At 37.8% G+C, this 27,310-nt stretch overlaps 1 protein-coding gene across 2 annotated transcripts in view; it reads right to left on the minus strand.

The window, feature by feature from the left end:
• Positions 1–27,310, minus strand: part of LOC126175225 (phospholipid-transporting ATPase ABCA1-like) — a 455,526-nt gene that overhangs the window by 63,410 nt on the left and 364,806 nt on the right. For both annotated transcript variants that reach the window (XM_049921856.1, XM_049921857.1), the window contains exons 19-21: positions 19,962–20,087; positions 19,668–19,856; positions 8,137–8,370 (exon numbers count right to left, since the gene is read on the minus strand). In XM_049921856.1, coding sequence (XP_049777813.1) covers positions 8,137–8,370; positions 19,668–19,856; positions 19,962–20,087 — 549 coding nt within the window. The remainder of the gene's footprint in view (positions 1–8,136; positions 8,371–19,667; positions 19,857–19,961; positions 20,088–27,310) is intronic.

Below are 27,310 nucleotides of genomic sequence, written 5' to 3' on the forward strand. Positions count from 1 at the left end.
ATGAAGTTTTCCCACACTTTGTTCAAAATTACTTAAGTTGGTTATTTGAAACAATCATTTTAGCAGTAAGAAATGAAGTACTTGATGATATTAATTCAAAAATTCAAAACAAGAAATACTCATGAACAGTTAACAAAGAATATAATAAAAGCAAAGGCAGTATATAAAAAAAACAGCATTTGTTCTAAGGATTCCGCTCATATATACAGAACTGCAAGTTTGATTCAGAAGACTGCAATTTCCATTGTGAACAGCATTTAGTATCACAAATGTTAAGATGATGTGATATTAATCTGAAACAAACATGCTTTTCTCACAGTCAGTTATATGCAGCTTGCTCTAGGGACCAGAAACCCAAAGAATTTGTTCATCTAGTCACCAAATAACAAGATGACAAATGTAGTTCATTAAGCAAGTATTGTGATTAAGTTAATTATGTATGAAATACTAGTTAAAACAAAGCAAAGCTAGATTTCACTAAATTAAACACAGCTACATTGAGAATATAATGAGTTATTACAGCTATATAATTACTTTATTTAAAGATGATTCTTTTGATTTTCATTTCAGATGCTACCATTGGGACCCCTGCTGTGTATTATAGTGGTTATGCAGTGGGAGCTGTTGTGTTTCTGGAAATGTGAGTGTTTTTAAGTGGTCAGTATCACATTGTGGTGAGCACCAAGACATCTTCTATCTCTTTCGCATCAATGCGTATTTTAAGGGAAAAGTTTGAGATTTATCTGTATTTAGCTATGGACATTTTTAAATGTCAAATGAATGTTTTAAAATGTTCTAAAATGTTCTAAAATATTTTTTAATGTTGTAGGTTTTAGAATGTTCCACATAGTTTCTGAATTTTTTTAATGTGCTTGAATGTTTTGAAACGTTTTCAATGTTCTATAAATAAGTGACAGGCAGAGTACTTTACATTGTCTAGTTTGAAATAAAGTCCAAGTTGGAATATCAACAATTATGGAAAAGATAGATTGCTACTCACCATAATGATGACATGTTGCATTGTAGACAGCCAGAAGGAAAAGTCTGTTACACATTAAGTTTTCAGCCAAAGCCTTTGTCAGAAAATGGAGACATGTCAGCATTCACATAAGGAAGCACACTTCAGGCATACATGACAACTATCTCAGGCTGCTCTGGCCAGCTTGAGACAAATGTGTCAAATGGGACAAACAATACATAGTGGAGCGGGAAAGAGAGAGGGATTGCACGGCATGGGTGGGAGAAGGGGAAACAGTGCTGCCTGGCAGAGCGTGCAGAGACTAGAGGGGGCACACAAGGCTGTATTGGGAGAGGCTGTCAGAGAGGGAGAGAAGGGCACAAAGGAAGCGAAAAAGGAGAGGAGCAGAGAAGGGGAAAAGATCAGTGGTTGCACTGGCATAGAGCAGTACACAATAATGGTGGGATGTGAGTTGGGAGAAGATGATAGGACAGAGGAAGCAGAAACTGTCAGGTGGAAGGTGTTGAGATAACAGGTTACCACAGGTTGAGATCAAGATGATTTCTGGAGTGGAGAATGTGTTTGAAATATAACTCCCATCTGCACAGTTCAGAAAAGCTGGTGGTGGAGGGGAGAATCCAGATGGCCCAGGTTGTGAAGCAGCCAATGAAATTAAGCATGTTATGTTTAGCTGCATGTTGTGCAATAGGGTTGTCCACTTTTCTCTTGACCACAGTTTGGTAGTTGCCATTCGTCCCAGTGGACAGCTGGTTGGTAGTCACTGCAATCATTGACATCCAACTAGCTATTCACGAGGATGAATAGTCACCAGCAAACTGTGGTCAAGAGCAAAGTGGACCACCCTGTTGAGTAACATGCAACTGAACATAACATGCTTGATTTCAACAGCTGCTTCACAGCCCGGGCCATCTAAATTTTCCCCTCCACCACCAACTTTTTTAAGCTGCCCACATGGGAGTTATCCTTACATCCCAGCCACAACCTGTGGTAAACCATTGTCCCCAAACCTCCACCTAATAATTTCTGCTCCCTTTTTCCCTCTTCCCTCCCTCCCTCGCAGCCTCCCATTGCTGTATCTGGCTGCCTTGTCCCCCACCTCTACAACCAGCACGCTCCATCAGGGAGCACCATTTCCTCTCCTCCCACCCATACCGTGTTATACCTCCACATTCCACACTCCAAATTGTTGCTCCCGTCCAACATGTTTCTGTTTCAGTCCATCCTCAACAGCCAGAATAGAATGGAATGGAAGTTTATTGCCTCGTAACAGAAAATTTAAAGCCATTGACTCTATGTACAGGAGACTCGTCACAACACAAAAACTGGTTTACAATTTTCTTTACAATATCAGTAATATAATATATGTTACTGAATAATTAATTAAATACTTAATTGATTAGTAATTTTTCTTCAAAGTAACAAACTTTTACAAATTAACAGTCACAAGTACTTGCTCTCTCCTGCTCAAATTTTCAGGTTGTCATTTATGAATTATTCTCCTGAATAGTAACATTTCTGCACTAGTTTCTCATATAAGGTTTTTTTTTAGTGTTTCTAACTTTATGTTGAGCAATTCTCTTCCTTTCACTGTGTGTGTGTGTGTGTGTGTGTGTAGCAATCTATCCTTTACATAACTGTTATTTCAAATTATGGTACTTTGCAGTACTCTTTAAACTGATGAAGTATTCAGAGTATTTTTGAGCATTCAAGAGCACTTCTTAGCATTGCATAGCAAAACCATTGGCAAAAATTTTCAGCCTCTCTCTAGATATTACTGTCTTTCCAGAAGTTCTGAGAAAAGCAAAAGTTTCACTGCTGCTAAAAAAAGATCTTCTAATAAACTATCAAACTACCAACCCATGTCAGAGTTAAATTCCTTCTCAAAAATTCCAGAAAATTTCTGTGCCACACTCATAAGTTACATACATAAATCACCTCTAATCGTCCAACAACATGCTTTTAAAAAGTCTAAGACTGCACAAACAACAATTTATGGATTCTTAGACTGTATTTTTACACTCCCTTGAGCAACATAAATTAGCTGCAAGTATTTTCCTGGACCTTTTATAAGCTTTCGATATCCTGGACCATAAAATTCTGCATGAAAAATTAGAAAGACAAGATGTAAGAGGTGTAGCACATAGTTAGCAATGTTCATATGGGTTTACACTATGAATAAAACACGAAACAACTCTTTCCATTCCAGCAAATTAACAATAAAATATGGTGTACCTCAGGGCTCAATGCTAGAACTATTACTCCTCTTGATTTAGGTAGATGATTTGTTGAATATGTAAGTATTCAAAAAACTATCCCATTTACCAATGATTCCAGCACATTGCTCACTGGATCCAGCCCAGAAACCCTGCAGCCAATGGCAGAAAGTTTTATGGAAAGACTTTCAGAGCGGTTCAAATAAAGGAAATTCACTGGAAATCTTGTATGTCTCAACATTCATTTATTTCCACCATCTATCCAAATGTCTATTCAAATATAATTAAAAGTGATCCTCTAGAAAATTTAAGTGTGACAAAATTTTTGGGTCTGATAGTTCAGCATGATTTAAAATATGGCATGCACATAAATAATTCATCAAAGGAGCTCACATTGGTATGTTATGGTCTACAAGTTATGTGGGATCATTTTCTGAGGGCACTGAACTCTTTAACATAAATATTTTTAGAATGCAAAAAAGAGTTCTAAGAATAATCTTTAAAAAGATGTAATCCTGGAAATTTCACTTTGCTAAGCTTGGTTTTCTGCATGTTCTAGGCTTATTCATTTACGAAACTATTTTGTTAAATAGGGACTACCTCTTGAAAACAGGCGAACCACTACAAACAAGAATTACTGTACCACAGGGAAATCAAATACACACCAAGCATATTCAGAAAAATGTCCAATCACATGAGCATAATTAACATTTATTTCAAACAACAGAAAAGAAGAATGACACAAAGCCAATATTTAAAATAAAACTGAAAGCATTTCTAATAAAGCACTGTTTCATTTTGTGAAATAATTTCTGAACATGTAAAATAAATGGAACCTAAAAATTTAATTGTATGAATAGTTACCCAATTTTAAATTTTCACACTGTTTTTCCAATACTGGGTATTACTGCATCTTTATTTTGACCTGTAATGTATTACGATGCTGGTACGTGTTCATTTAGATGAAGGGTACATGAGGTTTGACATGAAATTGATGGATTTTGTGCTTGTATGGTCTTCTGTCGCTCCCCATTTGTGCTGCATTTTTGTAAAATCTTCCAAAATTTAGTGGTCGCATATTGAAGAGCACATTGGATGTTTTTCTCTAAAATATTTGGGGATGGTATTTTAGACAGATGGAATCCTGTATGTTGTCTTTGTTAATGGTGATATGGTGAGCTTTAGGAGTCAATCTAACATGAGGTTGTCCTTGCCTTATCCTCCTTTTAATCGTCTTTTCTAACAAGCATGGCGTACCATCAGCCTATTCCAATCCTTGAAGTGTGAAGCACTTACTTCTGTGGCGATGAGTGAGATGTCCCAGTTTCATTTACCACAAACTGCTAGGACTTATTATGACCTGGTAATATGTCCAAGTACTTCCACTTATGAACCTCAATGGGTTTAGAATATTACATATGAGTACAGTGATTTTCTCCACTTCACTACTTATGCTCTTCATTATCTTCTTTGTTTCAGTGATGGCTTCTCCTTTCCATTCTCTATTAAGCTGCTACAAGTTTGTACTTAAGTCTCAGCAGGACATCACCCCCCCCCCCCCCCCCCCACTCTCTTTCCAAAAAACACCTACATTATAAGTTACTAAGTTCATTGTCAAGAAAACAGCATGTGCACAGCTATTGCTCCAAGAAACACGTTAACAGGGTATTAAAAACATGAATCAAGCAGACAGGCAGCAGTAGGTGATAAATTACATATTTCCAAAGGTTCTCTAGAACTATTCATGAAAGAATTTTTGCCCTATAAACTTTTTTTTAACTTCTAAGTAGAATGAGGTAATGCTAAGTGGAGATTTTATTTCAGTATTATTACAGCATATCCATTATAGACCTATACAAAATCTCCTACAATTTCATATAATCTATTTCACCTCGTATAATTTGTAAAAGAGCTATGAGAACCCACAGCATTACTACTAACAACATTTTTACACACACTGCAAAGTCAAAGCGTAAAACCTTTAGCTACTAGTCTCCAAGACCCCGTCATTAAACCTCTGATATCTGCTAACATGGTGCACTACATAAATAATAGTAAGTAGAAATCCACAAAGGATTGATGACTCCTAAAAGAAGTTGTGAAATGTAGACTGGAAAGCTACAAGCAAATGTGCTGTAAAGGAGAGATGTGATGTACTATACAACCTAATACAGCCACAGGCTAATTTGAAAAGCTATGCCTTTGAAAAAAAATTACATACATAACAAGCTATCTTTTTTTTCTTTTTGATAGTGGTGTTTTCTTAAACAGACTTAAATACGCAGTAGTCAAGTAACTTTACAAAAAAGATGGTGATAAAACAGTAAAGAAGTACAGAACTACCCAATCACTGTCATAATTTCCAAAATGTTTGTAAGATTACCATTTACAACACAAATACTTAGAACAGAAAAATACTCAGTAGCCAATAGTTTGCATTTTAAAAGCGTCTCTGAACTGAATAGACTATATTTACCTTGATACATGATATCTACATCTAAATCTACATGTAACTCTGCAAACCATCATGAAGTGCATGGCACAGGGTGTGTTCCTCTGTACCACTTTTTACAGTTTCTTCCCATCCCATTCAAGTATGGAGCAGGGGAGGAATGATTGACTGAATGCCTCTGTGTGTGCCACAATTATTCTAATCTTGTCCTTGCAGTCCCTATGTGAAAGATAAGTAGGGGTTTGTAGTATATTCATAGTCATCATTGAAAGCCAGTTCTTGGTACTTTCTTTGTAGACTTACTCAGGATAGTCTACATCTATCTTCAAGAGTCTGCTAGTTCAGTTTCTTCAACATCTCTGTGACACTCTCCCATGGGTCAAACAAACCTGTGACCATTCATGCTGTCCTTCTCTCTCATCCTCTGTTAGTCCTATTTGGTACGGGTCCCACACACTTAAACAATATTGTAGAATGGGCCACACAAGTGATTTGTAAGCAATCTCCTTTGTAGACCGATTGCACCTCCCCAGTTTCTACCAATGAAGCGAAGTCTACTACCTTCTTTACCCATGACTGAGTCTATGTGATCATTCCATTTCTGTCTTCACGAATTGTTTCATGCACATATTTGTATGAGTTTGCCAATTCCAGCTGTGACTCACTGATGTTATAGTCCATACGACATTACATTATTTCGTTTTATGAAGTCCACAATTTTACTTTACATTTCTGAACATTTAAAGCAAGTTGTCAATCTTTGCACCACCATGAAATCTTATCAATATCTGGCTGAATATTTATGAAGCTTCTTTTCAGACATTACTTCATTTTATAGGTAACTGCATCATCTGCAAAAGTCTGAGGTTATTATTAATATTGTCTGCAAGGTCATTAATCTTAAACATGAACAGAAAATGTCCGAACACACTTCCTTGCAGCACACCTGAAGCTACTTCTTCATCTGATGATGAGTAACCATCCAAGATAACATGCTGCATCCTCCCTACCAAAAAATCCTCAGCCCAGCCACAAATTTTGTTTGATACACCACATGATCGTGTTTTTCTAATATGTGCAGATGTGGTACTGAGTGAAATGCACTTCAGAAATAAGGAAATAACACATCTACCTGACTACCTTGATCCAAAGCTTTCAGAATCTCAGAAAAGTGAGAATTGGGTTTCACATGATCAATATTTTCGGAATCCATTTTTATCAGTTTGGAGGAGATGATTTTGTTGGAGGTATCCCATTATGTTTGAGCTCAGGATATGTGCTAAGATTCTACAACAAATTGGTGCGAATGATAATGGACAGTAATACTGTGGATCACTTCTACCACCATTCTTTCAATTGTGTGTGACCTGTGCTTCCTTCCAACTACTGGACATGATTTGTTGTTTGAGGGCTCTATAATAGATTACAGTGAAAAGAGGGGTTAACTAAGCTGCAAATTCAATACAGAATCTGACAGAGATACCACTGGGTCCTGTAGCTTTGTTCAGTTTTAAAGATTTCAGCAGTTTCTCAACACCACAGACACTAATACTTATTTCATTCATCTTTTTACTGGTACAGGGATTAAATTGGGGTGATTCTCCCGTGCTTTCCTTTGTAAAGGAACATTAGAAAACAGAGTCTAGCATTTCAGCTTCTGCTCCGCTACCCTCAATTTCAATTCCTGTCTCATTTGCATGAGACTGGAGCTAACGATGGTGCCACTAACAGCCTTCACATATGACCAGAATTTCTTCGGGTTTTGTGAAAGATCATTTAACAATATTCTGCAACAGTAGTCATTGAAGGTTTCGGGCATTTCTCTCTTTATGCCGAACTGGGTTTCATTCAGCATCACTCTATCTACAGTCCCATATTTTGTTTTACACCGATGACACAATAGTTTGTTTCTTTAGAGCAACAAACCAGAAATAACTGTATGTGGAAATATGCTCACCAAAGGCTTTTGATTGTGTGGAGCGTGACATCAGCATATAAAAGTTAAAATATTTTGGAATACTTACATAGCAGATTCATGCTTTTTCTATCAACTGCATGACAAAAGAAGGTGTGTGTTGAAACAAGACTTCAAGGGTTTAAAATTATAACTGACCTGAGAGAACTATACTGGTGCATGTGTATTCAGCAACCTGTCGGAGCATACTGAATGTCTTGTGGAAGTTAAAGTGGAGTTCAAGTCTGAATAATAAAACATAGTATGACAATTCTTTCTACTTCACTGAAGAATATTTCCACAGGAATTTTTGTATTAGGTTCTAATATAATTAAAATTAGCACTACAATACTATAATCATTCAAAAAATTTGGTCATATTACTTAATGGCCTTAAATAAAATATACACCCTTGATTTCCTTACACATTCCAGACATTCATGGAATGTACCATGGAATCTACAGAACAAGATGTATACATGGATGTATGATGGATGGATAACTGAATTAATGAATTATCAGAGTAAGTATTACTTTACCTTGCAACTGCATTTTTACTCTAAGTTCTTCTTCTTTCACATCATCATCTAAAGACCCTTTTACTATCGTCCCTCTAAAGACAAGTTTTTCAATTAATGCATATATTTTCTTAGTCAAACCATATTCTATCAGCAGCAAGATGAAAAAGAAGACCACGCCATCAATTCCAAAAAACATTATATCCTCTGTCAAGGTGAATTCTTTGGGTAGCACTGTTGCAAAATAAGACATATCTGAAACACAAAACACAAAGGAAAACATTTTCAAACACATCATACATATTTCTACAAGTAGTTTCTTAAGTATAATTCAGAAGCAATCTGTCATTTACAACACTAGATGAAACCAAGTGGCGTTGGTGGCATAACACACAAGAGATTGTCATGAAGTTGTAATTATCACCACACAATATAAAGTTACATAATTAAGTTTTTGATTGTTTGTTTCCAGCTCATGCTTCTTTCATTGTCTACATAACCTGAATGTATAAATATTAATCAAATGCTTTCTTGTAATAAATTCTATATTCTTTGTTTCTTCATAGTTTTGGGCAACATTTTGTCATATTATATTGTCTTAGTATTTTGCTGATTACAGCTGAGAACATTTCTTGATTATGAATTTAATGAGCTCAAAGTGGCAATTAATAATGGTTGTAGTTACAGCAGCAAAATATATCTATGTGGTTGGAAACTTCAGTGCCGTCTCACTTCTATGTTCGTTGAAAATCAGGATGCATGGAACAATCGTGAATCATTTAGTATCTTTACTACCGTAGGAACTTGGTTTCAGATAAATGGGTTGAATCTAACCATGTCCAAGACCCACATGATGAAGCTCAAACCAATCAGCATAAATGTGAGCAGATTATGATTATTCGCAACAACCAAGATGTAAAACAAACTGACTCAGTCAAATCTCAGGATTAAATCTGAATAAAAATTTGGAGTGGCAGATACACAAAGTACCTAGCAAATAAATTGCACAGCTTTACATTGCAATGCAAATATTATCAACTGCAACTGGGTGGAGTATGACTCTGTCGACATGTTGTGTCTGCTAAAGATGCAGAAAGATATCATTTGGAACATGTGCACCATACATCATAAAGAACCGTGTTATCCATTATTTAGAAACCTAAAAATATTAATTGTCTCATCCCTAAATATTTATGAAATTGAGGAGAGGTTTTTTTTTTCCAAAACTGGCTACAAACAAAAAACTGAATTTTTGAAGAAGTGCATTTTTAAAATATCAAACCAAACAAGATAATTTAACATTTACACAGATTTTGCAGGCAGTATTTTGATTGTGCGTGACTTTTCTAAGCTTTTCATTGTTATTCCAGAATGGAGGCACAAAGTTTCCACATATTTGCAAATGATGTTAAATGCAAAGATGGAAGTTAAAAATTTTGTGTGTGTGTGTGTGTGTGTGTGTGTGTGTGTGTGTGTGTGTGTACTTAACTTCCTATTTTGCAAAGAAATACAATAACCTATTGCAATAACAGTTTAGTAACATACTTTTGCATAAACGTTTCATAAGCAGAAATGCAAAGTAGCAACAAATGCTATTGAAATAAAACACAAAATACTAGTAACAACAATACTCAATTGGAAATCTATTGCTCATTTTCAACACTGTTCTTATAAAATTAATCTGCTCCTTCTGGCATGTTAAAATGCCTTATAATTTTTAAGATATACATCATCTTTCCTTGGTGATCATGTTGTACTTTTCCAAGACAGCTGTTTTCCTTACTTCTTGGCTGGAGTTTCTGGATGTCCTTGCCTCACACACTACTCTACAGAATTTCCACTATAAGTATCCGACACTGATAACAATACCTTCTTCTTAGACTTTTCATACACCACCATTTGCTGAACAGCATTTTGAAAGGCATCTTGCAAGGGACCGTCTGAGTGCAAGGCAGCAAAGGGCCTACAATGTTTACTGCATTTGATGCCCCACATATTGTCACAATATTGGCTGCTAATGGCAAAAGGGGGAACTAATGGAGGTATCCACACTGAGCACAGCATGAGGCTATGGAGCCTAGCTGAACTGCTTAGTCGATGAGTGCTACACTGCTGCAATACTAGTAGTGTTGATACAAAGCAGAGCAATGGCAATGATAAACACAGCAAACTTTGCATTTGTTGTGCAAACCACCCCCCCTTTTTTTTAACTACATTATTATTCTACCTTAATGTCACTCAGATGCAAAGTGCAGTTTGTGTTTATCAGCTTTTGCCTCAACTAGCTGAGAGGAACTATTGAGTTTTGCAAAAATTCAGTTTTCAACACCTTATAACAATGACAAATATCAGCTTTTGACAAAATCATTTCAATAGAACGTGCATGGCTACAAGCTTGATTTGTAACTACAAAAATCTACATTTTGAACAAATGAGCATTTACTGAGTTTTGAAAAAAATGCTCCTCAATTGTTTCATTTTGTATTCCACACAGCAACTACACTCCTGGAAATTGAAATAAGAACACCGTGAATTCATTGTCCCAGGAAGGGGAAACTTTATTGACACATTCCTGGGGTCAGATACATCACATGATCACACTGACAGAACCACAGGCACATAGACACAGGCAACAGGGCATGCACAATGTCGGCACTAGTACAGTGTATATCCACCTTTCGCAGCAATGCAGGCTGCTATTCTCCCATGGAGACGATCGTAGAGATGCTGGATGTAGTCCTGTGGAACGGCTTGCCATGCCATTTCCACCTGGCGCCTCAGTTGGACCAGCGTTTGTGCTGGACGTGCAGACCGCGTGAGACGACGCTTCATCCAGTCCCAAACATGCTCAATGGGGGACAGATCCGGAGATCTTGCTGGCCAGGGTAGTTGACTTACACCTTCTAGAGCACGTTGGGTGGCACGGGATACATGCGGATGTGCATTGTCCTGTTGGAACAGCAAGTTCCCTTGCCGGTCTAGGAATGGTAGAACGATGGGTTCGATGACGGTTTGGATGTACCGTGCACTATTCAGTGTCCCCTCGACGATCACCAGTGGTGTACGGCCAGTGTAGGAGATCGCTCCCCACACCATGATGCCGGGTGTTGGCCCTGTGTGCCTCGGTCGTGTGCAGTCCTGATTGTGGCGCTCACCTGCACGGCGCCAAACACGCATACGACCATCATTGGCACCAAGGCAGAAGTGACTCTCATCGCTGAAGACGACACGTCTCCATTCGTCCCTCCATTCATGCCTGTCGCGACACCACTGGAGGCGGGCTGCACGATGTTGGGGTGTGAGCGGAAGACGGCCTAACGGTGTGCGGGACCGTAGCCCAGCTTCATTGAGACGGTTGCGAATGGTCCTCGCCGATACCCCAGGAGCAACAGTGTCCCTAATTTGCTGGGAAGTGGCGGTGCGGTCCCCTACGGCACTGCGTAGGATCCTACAGTCTTGGCGTGCATCCGTGCGTCGCTGCGGTCCGGTCCCAGGTTGACGGGCACGTGCACCTTCCGCCGACCACTGGCGACAACATCGATGTACTGTGGAGACCTCACGCCCCACGTGTTGAGCAATTCGGCAGTACGTCCACCCGGCCTCCCGCATGCCCACTATACGTCCTCGCTCCAAGTCCTTCAACTGCACATACGGTTCACGTCCACGCTGTCGCGGCATGCTACCAGTGTTAAAGACTGCAATGGAGCTCCGTATGCCACGGCAAACTGGCTGACACTGACGGCGGCGGTGCACAAATGCTGCACAGCTAGCGCCATTCGACGGCCAACACCACGGTTCCTGGTGTGTCCGCTGTGCCGTGCGTGTGATCATTGCTTGTACAGCCCTCTCGCAGTGTCCGGAGCAAGTATGGTGGGTCTGACACACCGGTGTCAATGCGTTCTTTTTTCCATTTCCAGGAGTGTATTTGCGGGAAAACATTTTGTTCACACATGACCTGAGGAGGGGGGGAAAAATTGTGTTTTGCACCCTGAGACTGTATGCCCAAGCTCCTGGATACATAGAAATGAAAACTTATAATAAAATTAATAAAATAATAGGGAACAAATTAATGCCAATGAAGTTAGGTTCACTGAAAAGAAAGTTATATGAGGCACTGATACTGAAATACTATTACTCAGGGGATTAATTCATGCAGGACAACTGGTAATTTGAGCTGGATACTACTTGTCACTTATCCTAAGAATATGTAGCTGTTCATAGAAATATCATCTTAGAGTTATATTATTAATTACTACAGCAAAAATTATTAATAGTCATGCATCCTCCCCACAACTTAAAATCTGCAGTTGAACATTATGTATTTAAGAAGTGGATCCCAAAATCACTCATGAAAATTTCAGTCCAAAGTTGGCATAGACTAGGAATAATATCAGGTCACAATACTAATTAATAGTCTCATCTCAAATATGAATAATTTTGTGGTAAGCACACCTACTTGGCTGGCCAAATGTCACCCACTTAATATTGATTCTGAAAATTTATTATTGTCAGGATAGTTACATGTTCACCTGTGGATAACTTGGAAAACAATCTGCTCACATCTAAATATTCACACTAAGTTTGATGTGAAATAGGTGAGGTCTCCATGATTCATTGTGTCAAATGACTTAACATTTCATGGTCAGGTTTGAATTTCATTTTAATGACAGGATCTAGTCTTCTTGCAAGTTTGTGGGATGTGACTAAAAGAAAACAAACAGAGTAGAAAGAAAAGCCTTTATTTTGGGTGTTAGGACGACCATACAGTTAGGGGACTACTGATCTGTGTTAATTATCAAACTGGCCTCATAATCAATTATTATAATTTTGCAAGACTGTTTTTAATTTAGTCATGAAATAATATCATGCAAACCTGAAAACATGTCATAACAGAGGGGAAATCAATAAGTTGATCGGTAATCATTCTTATTCTGTAGTAATATGCTGTTGTCATAGTTAAAATGATGGCTTTTTTGTTGTTTATTCTTTAAATTTTTGTATGATTCTGTCTTTGATAGTGATAGTTGTTGTTTGATAATGGACTCATAAGTAAAAGTTAGTTGGCAACTAAAATGCAATAGATTATTCACAGTCAATGTTTTTAATTCTTAATTATGAGGGTAAATCAAACAGAAATGGGACTTTAACTATTTTTGAAATTATTTATTGATAAATAAAAAGAAACTGTAATATATTTTCTATAGAGTTTCTGGATTTATAAAAAAAAATTCCAGCAAGGAGGAAGGCTTTTTTATCGCAGTATTGTAAAACAAAGCTGGTTGTCAACTGAACAAGAATCCCTCCATGCCCTCATCATCTTCAAATCATTGCACCGCTAGAACTTCTTTCAGCAGTCCAAACAAATTAAAATCACAGTGCAATAGGTCTGGGCTATAGGGAGAATGGCAAAGATGGCAGACAGTGTGAAATACAGACTTTATCAAAAAGAATCATTCAATTTCAAAAAATCATAACTATTATGTTATTTGAGATGTGTGTGTGAACAATGTACTCTTTGAAAGAGCAAACTCTCGAGTTTTACGTGGTTCCCACTAGGTAGCAGCAATATGTATCCACTTCAGTTCTAGTAAAAATAGTGTCAGGACAACAGAAAGCATTGTCTGTTCAACATTTTACGCAGAGCAGTCAGTAATAACTGTTCAGCATGACTTTCATACTAGGTATGGTGTGGATCCTCCTACAGTACAGAGCATTAGACAATGGCATGCACATTTCCAAGGAACAGGTTGTTTGTGTAAAGGCAAATCTCCGGGCTGTCTCCGAGTGTGTGACACAGACTACCAACGCAACTGCCATGGTTTCACAAGGAGTCCACAGAAATCCGTTCCCCATGCAGCTTGACAGCTCAACAGGCCCCCAAGGTCGGTCTGTCATGTTTCACGTTGACATTTACACATGAAACCATACAAAATTCAGCTACTGCAAGCTCTTCATGAAGGTGACAAACAACATCATGTGAAGTTCTGTAATTTCATTCTTGGCAAGATGGAGGATGACAGTTTCCTTTTACACTTAGTGTTTCATGATGAGGCAACATCCCATTTAAATGGAAGGGTGAACCATCATAATGTGAGAATATGTGGTATGGAACAATATGATGAAGTTTACAACATGAGAGCAACTCTCCAAAATATAATGTGTTTTGTGCAGTTTCACATGAAAAGGTGTAGGGTCCATTTTTCTTTGCTGAGAACAGTGTTACAGGAAGCACATATCTCGACATGCTTGAGAACTTTCTTTTCTCACAGTTGGAGGCTGCTTCAAACGACTTTATTTACCAACAGGATGGGGCACCTCCACACTGGCATCTGGAAGTGTGAGGATTTTTTAATCAAAGGATTACTGAACGATGGATCTGTCACACTGGACCAAATGTTTCAGCCTTACATTATTGGCCTCCAAGGTCACTGGACCTGACACTACGTGATTATTTCTTATGGGAGTTTATAAAAGACACTGTTTATGTGCCTCCGTTACCAACAACAATGAATGAACTGAGACATCACATAACACTGTGGAAGCTGTAACTCAAGACATGCTCGCTGCAGTGTGGGAAAAATTTGAGTATTGCATTGACATATGCCGTGCATTTCAAGGGGGGGGGGGGCATACTGAACACCCATGAAAAGGATATGAAAGAAAAAAAGAACATTTTGAGTTTCCCATTCATCAAAAAATGAAATTCACTGTTTATTTTTATTAGCCTAGTTTCAGAAATATAGACATGCCAAACTGGATTATTCTTTTTGCTACACCCTGTATTATAGTGCTGCTCCTCCTCAATAAAGAGTAAATTTTGCTGGTAAAAAGGAAGCATGTGTAGAATGTAAAGGTGAAACATCAGACCTAAACAAAAGTATGTCTAGTTTGCAACTTGTGATCAGTGCGCTGTAATGGATGTAAATAAACATGCATATGAAAATAGTGAGCTAATGTTGAAGCAAAACATGATGAAATTAAATCAAGAAAATGCTATGTCCTCAGAAAGTGGAAAACCAAAACAAGTGTGAAAACAGCATGAATTTCTTGAACAACAACTGCTATGAAGCACTAACTGAAATGAACCATAAAAAGTCAACAAGTGAATGAAGTGCTCTCAAATTGTTAGGAAATGGTAAGGACAGTAACACCTTTAAAATATGCAATGGAAACAGCAAGAAAGTGGAAAACAAAAAAAAGGTTTGTAAGTAGTGCATATTTAGTGGGCAACTGTTGTGAAGCAAGAAGAGAACTGAACACAACAAAATTTCCATGTGATAGTTTGACTCATTCCAAGAAACAGACATATACGAAATCAACCATGAATGTGGTCAACAAAAATGTGCTGACCTTAAGTTAAGCTGAAATGATGCCAATGTCAGTAATGTTGCCACATGGCTTAGTAATGAAGACATGCAAAGACAAAAGAACACTACTTCTAGTATGCAGAAAAGTGCATTGTACAATAGTAAAAGAGCCTCATGTACTAACTGCACAGGAAACAACATTAGGATGGGATCAACAATCTCACCACAATCCTTTTTTAGTTTAAGTAAGGAGACTGACTGTGTTGACAAAGTATAAAGTTAATTACATTCAGACAGGACAGACCTTCTCCTATCTTATAACAACTCTGTGGTATTTTTGCATGTCAACATCACAGCTTTAAAAAATAAAGCAGGTGATCTTACTGTTCCTCCTACTATGAGAAAGTAAAAATGCTCTTATATATCTTACTGAACAGTGGCTAAGTGAGAATCAAGTATATTTGTGTGAGCCAAAGGGCTACTGTTTAGTATAAAGTTTTTGGACAAGTCAGAACAACTGGGGGGTACTCTGATGTGTGTCAGCTATGATCTTTCGGCAAAATGCGCTAATCCTGAAATCAGTAATTTCTGCATTGGAAGTATATTTGAAGCAGCTTCTATACTACTGCCAGATCCCAAACTAATTGTAGTGTCTGCATACTGTACCCTTGACAGCAATATCGATGTCTTCACGGAAGTACTAGGTAGAACAATCTCCCGATTGCAGAAATACACCGAATATAAAATTTTAATCTTTGGAGTTATTAACAGTGACACTGAGGGACAACAACAAAGCACTTACACATGCATAATGCCCTCAGGTCCCACAATATGTTTTGCACAATAACAACACAACACGGTATCTATCATGTCCGGACAATAACATATGTAGAAAGAAATATGTACGAAATAGAGCTTTTTAATACCAAGTATCTATCAAATAATGAAGGGGATATGGTTAAAATTGCTGACAAAAAATCCCACAGAGCAATGAGAACAACCCAAGTACATCAGAATTGTTAATGATTCTTATATCAATGCTCTCATATCATAACTGTGTATGACAGAATGTTCCAACTTCCTGTTTCACTTTACAAATGTTGTTAAAGCTTTTGATAACTTTGTTAATCCTTTTTCCAATATCTTTAATAAGTGCTGTCCTGAAGAATTAAAATGATGCAAGGCAAAACCAAGCAAAATTAATTGTAGAAGTTTACATCAATGGTTTACACCTGACCTCAAAAAATTGGGAGCACAGGTCATCAATCTTTATAATATATCAAAGAACAGTGAAGAAGATAGACTTCAGTACCTTCGACTAAGGAAAAGGTACAGATCATAAATTAAACAACAGAAAGAAATAGGAAATGATAATTATATTTAGCAATCAGAAAACAAATGTAAGGCTCCTTGGAGAATCATCAAAGCACAGTTGGGTAGTACTAATAGAGCCACTTGTGACACTACCAGTATCACACCCAATGTTATGAAAAACTTCTTTATTAATTCTGGTAGTGAAGGATACCCAGCTCAACAAAATGTCAACTTAAAATTAGGTGTTAATAAACATTTAGGAAATACGAAGTTATTGATATCACACAACAAACCCACAAAATCCTCATTCAAGTGGGCACAAGTTGCTGTTACTGATATTGCAGTAGCTATAGTAAAATTCATCAATGCGAAATCTGAAGACTTGTATGGTCTATCAAATTCTGTTATTAAAAAGATAGCAGATATTATACTACGATCACTCTGTGTACTAATAAATTGGATTTTTATGAGTTATTGTTTTCCAGAATGTTTAAAGATAACAGTAGTTGTCTCTGTAGATAAAAAAGGGGACAAGTCATGTGTTGACAACTATCATCCTATTTCTCTTGTACCAATACTTTCAAAAATTGTTGAACACTGCATGTACCAACAAATTTACAAACATTTCACCTGCAATGGAACATTGAAAAACACTCAGTATGGCTTCTAGGAAAAGTCGTCTACACTGAAAGCTGTTGAGAATGTTGTTTCAACAATACTCAGCGCCTCTGAAGCAAAATCATCTGTTGATGCCCTACTGATTGACCTAAGCAAAGCATCTGATTGTGTGTCATCAGATTCTAATAGATAAACTGAGGCACTATAGCATTCAAGATACATAACTCACACTTATAGAATCATATCTTGACAATAGGAAACGGAAGGTACACTTAATGGTGTGAGCTCTGGATTCCTAGATGTTTCAAGAGGCATGCCTCAAGGTTCCGTAGTGGGACCCTTATTGTTTATAATCTATATTAATAGCCTACCTAATACCATGCCATGTAGATCAGTTCTGTACGCTGATAATACCACTTTTGTTACAACTGGAAATGACACAGAGTATCTAAAGGGACAAACCAGAGACAACCTAAGAATTTCTAGCAACAAGTTTTAAAGACTATGAATTAACTGTAAACCAAAATAAAACCAAATATGTAATTTTTTAATTTGTGAAATATCAACAATAACAGTGTGTCAGTTAAATTTGGATTCCATATTAACTTGGAACCCCCACACAGATTCTATATGCACTAAATTATCGAGAGTCATCTATCTATCACACAAACCTAGAGCATCCGTGAGTGAAAAAAATGACGCTCAGTGCTTATTACACAGTTTTTCATAGACACACAATGTACTGCATACAGCTTTGGGGCAGTTCCACTGGGGCACAATGAGTTTTCATGTGGAAGAAAAATTTTATCACATGTTTAGCTGGTATATTCAAAAAGAATGTACCTTGTAAGCAACTTTTCAATAAGTGAGTGTCATGACAGTCCCATCATTACTCATACTTAATTGCCTACTCTACACAAAAGAAAACCAAGAGAACTACAGATTAATGCAATCATTTCATTGTCACAATACATGTCACAAAGAAAAGACTGACTAACCCCTTAAAAGATTACACAAGACTGAAAACAGCTATACACACCTTGGAGTAAAACTGTTCAGTGCACTGCCGTCAGAAATACACATTACCTAATTAAAAACCTTTAGAAACGTTCTAAAAAATTGCCTTAAAAGGAAAGGTTTCAATGCTATAGATGAATATTTTGATTGTGCAATGGAAAATCTCAAATTTAAACTTATACTCATTGTGCGTTTGGATGCAAATTTACATGATTTAACTGTTTTCTTTATTATTACCTGTACCATTATACATTATTCAATTTGTACAAACTATTAAAATCAATAGCCCGCTAAATGCTTGAAGATGAAATAAATGAATGAATTAATTAATTAATTAAATAAAAGGATGATCAAGTTTAGTCCAGCACATTTCTTCAAGTTTTGAGATCATCAGAATTGCAGTATGGGCCTGGAGCTGTTTTGGAGATGCACCCTTCATCATGTTAACCTGCTCACAGCAGTAAGCAGCATTGATTGCCCACTGCTCACACAAAAAAATCTATGAGCACAGTGTCTCACGGCCAAAGAAAATTGTTGAAAGAACCTTGCGACCTACAGTCGAGTGCTGACTTTCACTGGAGATATCTTCTCTTTCCTCTATCACTCCATACTGGCTTGTTTCAACTTGGAAGTGTAGTGGTGGCCCTAGTTTCATTGTAGATGGTGATCAGGCTCAAAAATGCATCACCTTCTTTCACAAACCTTGCTGTAAGCCTCCGAGAGACCTTTAAATGTCTCCACTTCTAATCTGCCGTAAAAAACACTAGGGACCCACCTGACAAATACTTTATGGAACTTGAGATCATCTATGTTGATTGCTTGAGAGCTCCCATAACTTACCCCAACCTGTTCTGCAATTTTGTCTATACTAACCTATTGATCATCTTCAAGAATGTCTTCATGCAAATCTTTTTGTCTGCAATGCCGGTCCAAGGATGGTGATTCCTATCCTGATTTTCACTCATTCTCATCCTTCCAGGCAAACACATGGTCCTTGACAACGTTAAGTCCATGAATTGTGCAGTCAACCTCAGACATGGTGAGCACCACTGACAAGCCAGTAACTGACTGGCCAGTTCTCCCCCTCCTAAGGACCCGTCCCAAACATACTACAAACACAGGGGCAGTTCTAACTGTAAACATGCAGGAACAAAAATCCTGTGTGTACTCGATTTAAACTTGTTTGAAACTGATTTGCCAGGTAACGATCAACAAATCAATATATAAAACCATTCTCCGAAACATAAAAAATTCTACAATGAATTTTATTTACGATTAAGTCATTGTCATCTTTACCTTCATCGCAGCCTGGTTGTTTAGTGACCACACAGTTAATCCTCATTGCTGTTATTGTGGCATATTTCTTCATGCTGCTTGACAATGTGTAGTGTGGTATCATGTGAAGCACTGTATCAATGATTTTTCTTTCAGTATCAAAATTTGGACTCAGTGACATGAGATACACTACAGCACATCCTATTAGACCTGAAATATATTATAAAATTATAAATTAGTGTGTCAAAAAAGATACAAGCGCGTCACAAAATTACATTATATACACATATGAAGTAATGTTCACAGTGTACCTACCCACAATAAGATTGGTAGTCACTATCAGGTTAAATGCACTCGACACTGTTCCTCGCAGATAACTACAAACATATGTGAATGGAATCGCAGAGAATCCATATAATATCAATAACATGACAAAAACACCTGAAAAATTTACAAAGGAATTAGAACTCAATTGTTACAGCTTCAGCTTAGATCCAAAAAATATGTAAATTTTGACAAACAGAAAATAAAAATAAAATTTAATTCATTAAATTTGCTTTAAACAACTGCTCAACAAAACAAATTAATACACTTGTTGTCTTCTTTGATGTATGACCCCTTTTTCTGCAGTAACAGCAATATAAGTTATTTATAGGTTCAATACAGTCTTTTTCGACTGTAATAACAGTATTTGAAGACCAAATGCATTTTGCTATGTTTTAAGGCATCTTCAGTGGTCACTGCAGCTTATAATCAATGGCTTTACACACAGACAATACAATGGATATGCACTGTGACTATTCATGCACATGCAGCATATATATTTTTTGTGAATTCTTGCACGTATCTTAACAAACAGAGGAGATCAAAATGCAAAAACTTGCAATAATACCTATTGCTGCAAGTGCACAAATGGTCACAATAAGTAACGATTATTTCATCAATGAGGGAAGCCACCAATCATCACAAGTCACAGTGACCACTGAAGATACTCCAAAATAAAGTTAACATGTTTGGTCTTAATAACTATTATTACAGTTGCAAAAGACTGCATTAGCCTATATATATATATCATAACCTGCAGAACAAATTAAATAATTATCAAAATGGTCAGTTGTCATATACCCTTGCACTGAAACAGTTTTCGTTACATCTGACACAGAAGCAATTAGCAACTATGTGGAAATTATACAATAGCCGGTGATCATTAAAGAATATCATAAAAGTAATTTCAAAATTAACAAGTGAAAGTCCATAGTAAAGTAACAGGAAAAAATAAAATATAAACATTAGGGTGAGTAGTACTTTCCGTTTGTTTTAAAAAGACAACATACAAACTCAAAAAATATTGGGTGAATGGGAGACATGCTACCAAGAACACTCCAAAATTTCAATGAAAAACTACTGATGGAAAAGCAAATACCATAAATGACCACGGAGACAACTGTCATGATAACAAAGAACTGCTTAATAAACACACATGGCAATAAATTAATCTTTACCTTTTGGAATTCGTGATTCTTTTTGCAGTACCAAATGACAAGTGTCGAGAAAGAACATGTTGAAAGATATGTAGGTCATGATCCGTAAGAAAGCCCTTGCAAGGTCTACATAGGCAGATTAAAGTAACAACAGAGTGTAGAAACGACAAGTAAAACTAAGATTACAAAACTAGGACATTAAGAGAATTTGGCTATTGCTTCATATTAATTATCTACCATTTTATTTGAATCAGGAGGCATAATTTAGTCCTGTTTGCAGATGATCAAGCATTGTTGTGAAACTGAATGAAGAAGCAGCAACAGATAAAATAGTACATAAGGTTTTGATGAAAGTTACTGACTAGTTTTGCACAAATGGGTTAGAATTATACTTTGTAAAAACACAGCTAATCCAGTTTTGTAATGTTAAAAATATCTGATTATGTATTGTCCGAGCATACCATCAAGAAATAATAAACAGTGCAGAAAGTATGTTATAAGACATTAGGTATGCATTTTGAAGTGTGTGCCACACAAGTAGAAACACACAAAAGAAAAATAATTATAGTCATAATATACAGGGCTCCAATTGGTAATTTCCAGCTATTCACTAAACAGCTTGATGCAGTATTAAATTTCTTAACTTCTAAAAATAATGAACTCATACTAAGTGGAGATTTTTATTTAAATTTTCCGGAGCATAGTCACTCATGATCCATATTATAGTCTCTTAACACTTCTTGTAATCTCATTCCCTTAGTACAGTTTCCAACCAGTGTTATGGGTACCAGCATCACTACTGCCAATAACATTTTCATAGATACTACCACACTAGCAAATCATAGTATAAATCCAATATTTAATGGTCTTTCAGATCACGATACCCAGTTGCTTACATTTAATATAGTGGGGTCTGATTCAACTAACAACAGGAAGTGGGAAACTATATGAATAATTAATGAAACAGGAGTATAAAAAACTGTTTGAGGAATACAGACTGGAAATATGTATACAATTCACCGGGATAAATGAAAAATATAACTGTTCCTCTAATATAGTCATAGGTCACATTGAGAACCGCTGCCCTAAGAAAGTAATCAAAGCAAATAGATTAAATGTTTCAAAACCTTGGATTACAAATGAAATAAAAGTATCTTGCAAAACAAAAAGAAGACTGCACTTAATGTCAAGGGAAAATGATGACTACAGAGCTAAATCACATTACAAATTATATTGTAAAATTCTAAACAAAGTAATCAGAATCTCAAAATGTATTTATTTTCAAGAAAAAATAAATGCCTCTAATAACAAGTTAAAAACTATATGGAACATAGTAAAAAGTGAAACAGGAAAAACCAATCAGGCAAATGAGGAAATTATGTTAAATGTAAATAATGAGTTGATTAGAGATACTTCCAAAATTGCAGACACTTTCAACAACTTTTTCCTTTCAGTAGCAGACAACTTATGTTTGCATAGTTCCTCAGAAGACACCTTAAAATATTTAAAAAATGCATTTCTGCAGAAGTTTGACAAAATTCAACTATATCGTACCTCAGCGAAAGAGATTTCTAATATTTTTAGCTCTCTTAAAAATAAATGTTCCAGTGGTTATGATGAAATCAGCACCACCATAATTAAATGTTGCTCCTCAGAACTTTGTGACATACTGAGTTACTTACGTAATGAATCCCTCCACAGTGGTACTTTTCCAGAGAGGCTTAAATATGCTATTGTCAAACCATTACAAAAAAAAGGAGACAAATCATTGGTGGAAAACTTTCGCTCCATTTCATTATTCGCAATATTTTCAAAAGTGTTTGAAAGGTTTGTGTACAATAGACTTTATAAACACTTATTACAGAAAATGTTCTCATTCACAATCAGTTTGGATTTCGGAAAGGATTGTCAACTGATCAAGCTATAATCACTTTTACAGATGATATATTACAATCAATAAATCAAAAGTTATTACCACTTGGAATATTGTGTGATCTGGCTAAAGTTTTCGAATGTGTTGATCATGATATCCTTATACAGAAGTTAAAATATTATGGGATAACAGGATTTGCAGGCTCATGGTTCTCATCCTATCTTTTTAATAGGAAACAGTGTATGTCTGTATCAGGCTTACCACATAACAATAGTCATTCAAACTATGAAATCATCAGACAAGAGTTGCCCCAGGACTATTTTAGATCCCTTGTTGTTCCTATTATATATTAATGACCTTCCATATGCAGTGTCACAAAATGCAAATTTTGTCTTATTTGCAAATGTTACAAGTATTGGTATAAAAAACAGTACCCATGATCTCACTGAGCAATCAGCTAATGAAATATTTCTAAGTATCAATGGATGGTTCACAGCAAATGGATTGGCACTGAATTTTGACAAGACCCAGTAAATACAGTCTAGTACTGCACAAAGAATACCTGATCCTAGGAGTATAATGTATTTAAACAATAAAATTAAAGCTGCAGACAGCGTCAAATTTTTAGGGTTGTAAACTGGCCACTACCTAAATTGGAAAACTCACACTCTAGACGTAACGAAACGCCTTAGTTCAGCTACATTTGCAGTAAGCATGACAGCAGAAGTAGGTGATTTAAAAATGAAGAAGTTAGTTTATTCGGCCTACTTCCATTCACTACTGAGTTTTGGAATCATCATCTGGGGAATCTCCTTTCACAAAGAGAACATTTTCAAAATTCAGGAATGAGTCATTAGAATTATATCTGGTGTCAGTCCTAGATCACCATGCTGAGACTTCTTTAAGAAACTTGCTATTCTATTACTTCTTGTACATACACTCACTGATGTCTTTTGTCATTTCCAACATCTCTCTTTTTACACAAAATAGTACAAAACATGATTATAATACCAGAATCAAAAACAATCTGTATAAGGACTATAAAAGCTTAACATTAGTACAAAAAGGAACCAAATGCATAGATACTCATATATTTAATAACATATCAGAGCATATCAAAGGTCTTGTAAGTGATAAAGACTGGTTTCAGAGTGAATTAAAGAACTTCCTGTTGGCCAACTCCTTCTACTCCATCAATGAATATCTTCACATGGATTATTATAGCTCATAATTCTGTCTGCATTAGAATTGTACAATATCCATGCATCTGAGTAAAAAAAACTTTGACTCTTCCCACATCCCAGAGACTCCTCTCCAAGGGATCCATGGAAAATGATAAATTTAATGTAATATTGATGAAAACTTAAACTGGAAAAGTCATAAAGTACACTTGCTACAACATTTAGGTTCATATACTTATGCCATTAAAATAATTGCCAGCTATGGGTATATAGAAGTCAGTAAGTTAACATGTTATGCATATTTTCATTCATTCACTGATGTCTTACGCGATAATATTCTGCGGTATAACAATATTACGAAAAGGATAGTTGCTCCTTACCATACAGCAGAGATGCTGAGTCACAGATAGGCTCAATGAAAGGACTGTCATGAAATAAGCTTTCGGCCAACCAGGCCTTTGTCAAAAATAGATAGCGCGCGCGCGCGTGCTCGGCAAAGAGCTCGGCAATCGCGTTTGCCTCGGTAGTTAACACGCCATTTATGGTAACACTGGGAACACCTGTTGGGGTCTGGTACCTGAAAAGATGCTTGACCTTTGCCCAACTTGGGAAGGTGACTTATGGCAACAAATGATTGAGACTCTCTCTCCCAACACTCCTGCTTCCGTCATTTGATAAGTTGGCGAATGCGGGCATGGAGCCGTTTAAAGGCTTTGAGGTGCTCCAGGGAAGAGTGCCACTTATGCCACTGTAGAGCTCGCCAACGCTCCTTAATAGCTTCAGCGACTTCCAGTGACCACCAAGGAACTGCCTTATGCCAGAGACACCCTAAAGAGCGAGGGATCACGTTTTCTGCTGCAGAAACAATTGTGGTAGTCACTTGCTCAACCGTGACATCTATGTTATGTTACTGTGTGAGGCAGGTTCAAAGGCAATAGCAGAGGTGAAAGTTTCCCAGTCTACCTTGTTTAAAGCCCATCTGGGCAGGCTACCGGGGGCCTGATGCGGGGCAGGGACAGAAAGATGGGGAAGTGGTCACTACCACACAGGTCATCATGCGCTCTCCAGTGGATAGATAGGAGAAGTCCTGTGCTGCAAATTGATAAATCAATGGCCGAGTAACTACCATGAGCCACACTGAAATGTACGGTGGCCCCAGTATTTAAGAGGCAGAGGTCAAACTGAGATAGTTAAGTTCCGATATCTCTGCCTCATCCAGTAAGCATGGTGCCACCCCACAAGGGGTTATGGGAAAAAAGGAAAGGTTTAGGGAGTTGATCAATCAGTGCAGCTAATACATTCAGGGGTACTGCACCATCTGGAGGAAGATATACATTGCAGACAGTTATTTCCTGCGTCGTCGTTATTCTGACAGCTACAGCTTCAAGAGCGGTTTGAAGGGGCACAGTGTCACTACAGACTGAGTTTAGGACATAAACGCGAACTCCACCTGACACTCAATTATAGTCACTACGGTTCCTGTAATATCCCTTATATCCATGGAGGGCAGGCGTCTGCATTGCAAGGAACCAGGTTTCCTGGAGGGCAATGCAGATAGCAGGTGTAAAGCTTAACAGTTGCCGTAGCTCAGCCAGACGGTGGGAAAAAAAATGGCTCTGAGCACTATGGGACTCAACATCTTAGGTCATAAGTCCTCTAGAACTTAGAACTACCTAAACCTAACTAACCTAAGGACATCACACACACCCATGCCCGAGGCAGGATTCGAACCTGCGACCGTAGCAGTCCTGCGATGGTGGAAAAAACTGCCGCAATTCCACTGGAGGATGACGTCATCATGAGACTGGGAAGGCATGGAACATTCAATGAGGCAGTTTACACCTCAGAGTCACCTGCTGCCACTGACTTTTTGCTGAGCAGTCTATATCCGTTGTGTCTGAGGGTCTGGCGAGATCTAGGTCCTCAGTGGACACCAGTATCTCCACCCCATCTTCAGACACAGAGCTTGTAGGTAGTGGTGGTGTGGGTTCAAGAATTTCCTTGGTTTTAGGGGTCTTCTTTTTGGATTTCTCTAGCTGCTCCTTGGGTTTCCCTGGCTGGGAGGACTTCACTGGCTCAGTCTCCGGGACTGAGGATGAGCGTGAAGCCCTATGACCAGCTGCTTTTGAGCTCTTCAGACAATGGTGGGTATCATCTTTCCCACAAGCAGAAACCTAGGAAGGGAGTGACCTATGAGACCCATTCCTAGCGAGAGAAGCCGAAGAAGACTTACGCTTCTCCGGGTTAGATGTGGGGACAGATGTCCCCGATGGTTGGTAGGGAGGGGGGGGGGGGGGGGGGTGTTGCTCCTGAAGTAGGTGACTGGGATTGGCAGAGCTGATGGTACCAGAACTGTTGTAGCGGCGGCATAAGATGATGTCATACATACAGGATGCAGGCGTTCAAATTTTCTCTTAGCCTCAGTGTACGTCAGTCGGTCCTGCAGTCTGGTGAGCAAGACGAATGGTGCTCTCTGCAATTGACACAGATGGAAGGTGGGGCACATCCAGTATTGGGAAGTGATGGGCGTCCAATTCCCGACATGTGATGCTGGAAGTACAGTGGGAAGACATATGGCAGAACTTCAGCACTTAAAGCATCGCATCGGGGGAGTAATATAGGGCTTTACATCACAGCGGTAGACCATCACCTTGACCTTCTCAGGCAATGTATCACCCTCAAGGGGCAAGATTAAGGCACCGGTGGCAACCTGATTATCCCCCGGACGCCAGTGGACCTGTCGGACAAAATGTACACCTCACCGCTCTAAACTGGCATGCAGCTCATCGTCAGACTGCAAAAGAAGGTCCCTATTAAATATGATACCCTGGACCACATTTAAGCTCTTATGGGGCATGATGGTTACAGGCACATTCCCCAGCTTGTTACAAGCGATTAACATCTGTGAATGGGCAGAGGATGCTATTTTGATCAAGACTGGCCCAAATCTCATTTTGGACAAGCCCTCCACCTCCCCAAACTTGTCCTCTAAATGTTCAACAAAAAACAAAGGGTTAATTGTCATTAAAGATTCCCCATCAGCTCTCGAACATACAAGGTACCGGGGAAAATAAGATCCGCTGCCATGCTTAGCCTGACATTCCTCCCATGGTGTGGCCAGGCAGGGGT

This window comes from Schistocerca cancellata, chromosome 3, assembly GCF_023864275.1.
Source record: "Schistocerca cancellata isolate TAMUIC-IGC-003103 chromosome 3, iqSchCanc2.1, whole genome shotgun sequence".
NCBI lineage: Eukaryota > Metazoa > Arthropoda > Insecta > Orthoptera > Acrididae > Schistocerca > Schistocerca cancellata.